The following is a 6,233-nucleotide window of genomic DNA, read 5'->3' on the forward strand; positions in this document are numbered from 1 at the left end:
CGGTGAACTGATGTTGAACCGGGCAGTCAGCTGCTGCTGCTCCAATACAGTATGAGGTGAGACGGTGAACTGACGTTGAACTGGGCAGTGAGCTGCTGCTGCTCCAATACAGTATGAGGTGAGACGGTGAACTGATGTTGAACTGGGCAGTCAGCTGCTGCTGCTCCAATACAGTACGAGGTGAGACGGTGAACTGATGTTGAACTGGGCAGTCAGCTGCTGCTGCTCCAATACAGTACGAGGTGAGACGGTGAACTGATGTTGAACTGGGCAGTCAGCTGCTGCTGCTCCAATACAGTATGAGGTGAGACGGTGAACTGATGTTGAACTGGGCAGTCAGCTGCTGCTGCTCCAATACAGTATGAGGTGAGACGGTGAACTGATTTTGAACTGGGCAGTCAGCTGCTGCTGCTCCAATACAGTGTGAGGTGAGACGGTGAACTGATGTTGAACTGGGCAGTCAGCTGCTGCTGCTCCAATACAGTATGAGGTGAGACGGTGAACTGGGCAGTCAGCTGCTGCTGCTCCAATACAGTATGAGGTGAGACGGTGAACTGGGCAGTCAGCTGCTGCTGCTCCAACACAGTATGAGGTGAGACGGTGAACTGATGTTGAATCATAATGATTAAGTTAATTAAAATGAATTAGTGAAACTATTAAAAAATAGTATTTGTCATATTAAATATATTACTCTATTGTTATCATATAGAAACATCATGGAATATTATACATCATATTAAATATATTACTCTATTGTTATCATATAGAAACATCATGGAATATTGTACATCATATTAAATATATTACTGTATTGTTATCATATAGAAACATCATGGAATATTGTACATCATATTAAATATATTACTCTATTGTTATCATATAGAAACATCATGGAATATTGTACATCATATTAGCATCAACATACATTATTGTTTCATTCAATTTCACATAATAAGGATATTTAATATTTTCAAGTTCAGAAGTCAGAACCCATCACCTGCTATGTAAAAGAGACAGAAGAATGCACAATGGTCAATGCTATCTGGGATCCTTGGGACATCCCTACCCTAAACCCTAACCTTAACCCCTACCTTAACCATTTTAAATGTCAACTTCAACGGGCTATGGACGTCCCAAGGATGTATCTCTACCTGAAAATACATGATCTAAGTGATTGATAGTTGGTATTCAGCAGTCATAAAGCCTTATTTACTTTAATGAACTACTAAAATAGTGATTTTGTCAGACAGCAGCTCTACACTTTATTGAGTGACTGATCCATTCATCCTTCCATCCCTCCTCAGCCTTCCTCTCCTCTGAAGACCCAGTGAGGGTAGAGCTCAGTCAGAGAGCTGTTGAGGGACTGGTTAGGAAGAACACTTCTACAGCCAGAGAGGTGAGAGGTCACACATGGTTTAGATGGTATATATTTATGTCCCCTTAGCGGTTCATCACGTCAGCTAAAGGGAATATGTTCCATCTATGTTTATTTACATTAGTGCAAATTATCCACTAATATTGGTGTAATTTCTCATCCCTGTTGGCTGTATGAAAGTTAATTTCCCCTCAGGCACACACATTTGTTCTTTGATATTATGAAGGTAATTTGTGTCAAATGTACTTTTCCACTCATTCACCCCATCTCTTTACATTGCTTATGCATAATCAGTGGCCTGACTGCATCCAGACGATGTCAAAGGCCCATCCTGGTAGATCTGAACCTAATGCAGCTTGGAGTGATCAGATGACAGAAGTCACATTTAGGTGCCAGGTGTAACTGAGGCCATAGATGCTCCATATCCATTACTTTGAGTGTTTTATATAATATAACTAAATGTGTTTCTGTGTTGCAGGGGCAGTCAAGAAATGGAACAGCAAGGCCACAGAACATGACATAAGCAGAGCTGTGGGAGACCACCTCAAGCCCCTGGTAGAGCCGGGGGTGGTGTTTACCACTCCACCACGCCTTTAGCAGGCTGGAAAAGTGGGATTGATACAGTTTTTCATACTAAGGTGGGCCAAGAGTTTGTTGATTGGTCAGTCATTGGGTAAATTTGTTTTACAATATGTTCAAATCAAATCAAGCTTTATTTATACAGCACATGTCAGACATGGATGCAACACAATGGCTTCACAGGAAAAAACTATGAAAATAATCAGAAATATTTAGTACACAAATATGAGGACAAAAAACAATAATAACAACTGAAAGACTAATGAGCATTGTAAGGAAATGCCATTGATTAAAATATCAACAATATGATGCAATATCCAACCCAAAATATAAGCTTGTTTTTTAGGAGGGGCTCTGAAAGACACTATGGGGGTGTCCACTGGAAGTTGACTAGTAACAACAACTGGGACCTAAAAGACACCCACCATGAGACCCACTAAATCTGCCCAAGAAGAGGAAAACAAAAGAAAAACCCACACCAAACTTAAAGACAGGAAGCAAACCAAAAAGGTGGAGCAACTAAAGGTGTTGACTCTCCACATGTATCAAGACAACTGGAGCACTGGGCCAGACACTCTTAAATAGAACCTGGACCAGCTCAGGTGAAACACCTTCCCACTAACGAGATGGACAAGCCAGCACAGGTGTAACACATACTGACTAACGAGGTGACACCAATCAGTGCGTCCTACGTGCTAACGAGCTAGACGTGCTAACGAGCTAGACGTGCTAAAGTCCAACCTCAAAACATAAATGGAAAAACCAAAGCCTGTAACACCTTCCCCTTTAAGACAACAAATATATCCTATATTTATGTTGGAAAAGTTTGAGCACCACCAACAGAAAACAACTTCCATTTCACATTATAATCAACTACAATGCTTCACCTTCACCAATATAAACATGGTGTCTACTGGATGTCAACAATTAAAAACAAGAAAAAAAACCTTATTTCTAAATAATAATATACAATAGTATTATTTGTTTCTCCTTTTTCTTTCTATAGAATCCTAAATCCCACTAGCTTCTAGAACTCTCGTCTTCCTAAAACTCACTAGCTTCTAGAACTCTCGTCTTCCTAAAACTCACTAGCTTCTAGAACTCTCGTCTTCCTAAATCCCACTAGCTTCTAGAACTCTCCTCTTCCTAAAACTCACTAGATTCTAGAACTCTCGTCTTCCTAAAACTCACTAGCTTCTAGAACTCTCGTCTTCCTAAAACTCACTAGCTTCTAGAACTCTCGTCTTCCTAAAACTCACTAGCTTCTAGAACTCTCCTCTTCCTAAAACTCACTAGCTTCTAGAACTCTCGTCCCCTTGGAACGAGCCCAAACAAAACTCATCTCCAATACGGAAAAACGTGCAGTCAAAATAAATTCTGATCCATGGCAATGCACTGCCTAAATGCAAAACACAAATCTTATATCCATTTGGGGGGAAATCAGGTTGAATCTGCTCTTGAAACTAACACAACAAAACAAAAAACACATGGAAATGGAGATATATTTTACCTCACTGGTTAGAGGACAACCTGCAGAAGACAGTCAGCTACATTTTGGAGTGATGCATTTAAATTTAGGGGTCGCTAAACAAAGGAACACAACACTTATTTGTCATAACTCATCGATATCATGTTGAAATCATTTGTGCGAGAGGAGGGAGATGAGGTTGCACGTCCTGTTAAAACTAACAGCTCAAAAACCACACAGAATCTGGGAATAATGTGTACATCCCTGGTTAGAGGACAATTTGTAGAAAACAGCCAGATACATTTTGATTGAAGTGCGTCACCAACGTGGTAAGTGTAACACAACTCTTTTTGTGTTAGTCACTTTTTGTTAAATCACATAAATAGTAACTCTTCCATTTCAGAGCCTGGATTTTCCCCCTGAGGCTAATATCCATATCATGTTGAAATCAATAGAACAGGGGACAAACGTTTAGGGTTCTACATTGTGACATCATTAAAATACTCCTTCTACAATGTTAAAACATTCTACATTGTGACATTAATTCATTGATATCATGAAACAACTCCTTCATGTATTTTCTGATGTTTGATCAGATGTCTTTTATCGGAGTATCTCTTGTCACACTGATCACAGCTATAAGGTTTCTCTCCTGTGTGTGTTCTCTGGTGTATCTTCAGTTCGCCAGATTGAACAAAACTCTTGCCACATCGAGTACAGCTATAAGGTTTCTCTCCTGTGTGTCTTCTCTGGTGCATCTTCAGTTCTCCAGATTGAACAAAACTCTTCCCACATTGAGTACAGCTATAGGGTTTCTCTCCTGTGTGTCTTCTTTGGTGTATCGTCAGATGGTTAGATTTTTAAAAAAACTTCCCACATCGAGTACAGCTATAGGATTTCTCTCCTGTGTGTGTTCTCTGGTGAAGAGTCAGATTGCGCAAGCAAGTAAAACTCTTCCCACATTCATCACAGCTGGAAAGTTTCTCTCCTGTGTGTATTCTCTGGTGTGATATCAGGCTGCTTCGATGAGTAAAACTCTTCCCACATTGATCACAGCTAAAAGGTTTCTCTCCTGTGCGTGTTCTCTGGTGGAATTTCAGGCTGGTTGAATGAGTAAAACTCTTCCCACATTCATCACAGCTAGAAAGTTTCTCTCCTGTGTGTATTCTCTGGTGTGATATCAGGCTGCTTCGATGAGTAAAACTCTTCCCACATTGATCACAGCTAAAAGGTTTCTCTCCTGTGTGTATTCTCTGGTGTGTTATCAGGTTGCCTAGCTGAGTAAAACTCTTCCCACATTCATCACAGCTATATGGTTTCTCTCCTGTGTGTGTTCTCTGGTGTGTTATCAGGTTGCCTAGCTGAGTAAAACTCTTCCCACATTCATCACAGCTATATGGTTTCTCTCCTGTGTGTGTTCTTTGGTGTACAATAAGATGGCTAGATGTATCAAAACTCTTCCCACATTGAGTACAGCAATAAGCTTTCTCTACTGTGTGGCTTCTCCGATGAATTTTAATGCCTGATGAGGTGAATCTCTTCCCACAGTCAGAGAGGTTAATTATCTTCCCTGTGGGTCTCTGCTGGTGTTTCTTGAGGAGTTCTGATCTGGAGAGACTCTTCTCTGCCTCATCAGCATCATGAGGTTGTTGAGGCTCCCCAGAGGATCCACGATAGTCCCGTCTCTCTCCTGTGTGAATGACAAAGTCATACAGATGGTTAAAGGCCCACAACAGCAGAAATCCACTGTAAAAGGTCATGCCAACAGCGTAGCCATGATGTTGTACAACAATTGACATCTGTAATGAATGTAATGATTACTTGACATTTGTCTTAAAATGAGCAACAATAGTCATATTTTGTCTTGTTTTCACATTAGTAGTAACATCTAAGATTGGAGGCCCTTTTCTATGTTTGCTGGTGAGAAAAGATTTTTGCTCAGGGGAGTAACCTCCATTACCAGGTTGCTAATGAGTTCATTTCACACTACTTTGGATTATAATTGTCAGGCTCGCTTGAATCTCCTGCTTAATATGTTTGTGTCGTCGTCGCAAATCAACCGCTTTGTACTTAAAAAACACTTCAACCAGTAAAATGCTCTTTGGCTTTTCCATCAGCCTGACAATGAGGGTTTGTACACTGTTTGCCAAATTGGCCCATAACTTCACCTAACAACAACATAGACCTACTGTAGGACCCATAACTTCACCTAACAATAACATAGACCTACTGTAGGACCCATAACTTCACCTAACAACAACATAGACCTACTGTAGGACCCATAACTTCACCTAACAATAACATAGACCTACTGTAGGACCCATAACTTCACCTAACAATAACATAGACCTACTGTAGGACCCATAACTACACCTAACAACAAATATAGGAAAATAGCTCTGTGTGTTGAACAATAGCCTATCCATCAAGGAACAGTTCTCTACACATTATGAGCTAAGTATCTCCGTTTCCAAACGGACTAACGAGACCCTACAGTAAATCAAGCAGACAATAACACTTTATAAACATCAATTTGTTAGGGATGTTGGATCCAACGTGGAGCACGGCATAACTGTCTTTACCAGAGTAATGAATGAAGAAGCACTTTGGTTGTTGTTGCATGTCGTGATGTTTGTAATTTGACTGTCATTCAGAAAAGTATTTCCTGGATCTTCTGATAGTTGATCATGTGACTGTAACTAAACATCTACAGTATTAAGTATTATGTGTAATTATTGAAGAACTGCGTTAATGACAGTATCCATTTGAGTGTTGTCAATAAAGCTAAGATTAAAAAAAAAAATATATGTA

At 40.1% G+C, this 6,233-nt stretch overlaps 1 protein-coding gene across 1 annotated transcript; it reads right to left on the reverse strand.

Moving 5' to 3' along the window:
* Window positions 1–4,070: 4,070 nt before the first annotated feature.
* LOC145866001 (uncharacterized) lies at window positions 4,071–5,182 on the reverse strand. The gene has a single exon (XM_082970886.1). The coding sequence runs from the start codon at window positions 5,180–5,182 to the stop codon at window positions 4,283–4,285; it is 900 nt and encodes a 299-aa protein (XP_082827012.1). The 3' UTR covers window positions 4,071–4,282.
* Window positions 5,183–6,233: the final 1,051 nt, after the last annotated feature.

This window comes from Salmo salar, unplaced genomic scaffold (assembly GCF_965601325.2).
Source record: "Salmo salar unplaced genomic scaffold, fSalSal1 ptg000117l, whole genome shotgun sequence".
In the NCBI taxonomy this organism is placed as follows: domain Eukaryota; kingdom Metazoa; phylum Chordata; class Actinopteri; order Salmoniformes; family Salmonidae; genus Salmo; species Salmo salar.

Excerpts from the sequence above, each read along its gene's own strand:
- LOC145866001 (XM_082970886.1), bottom strand. The coding sequence starts at position 5,182 with ATGACCTTTTACAGTGGATTTCTGCTGTTGTGGGCCTTTAACCATCTG.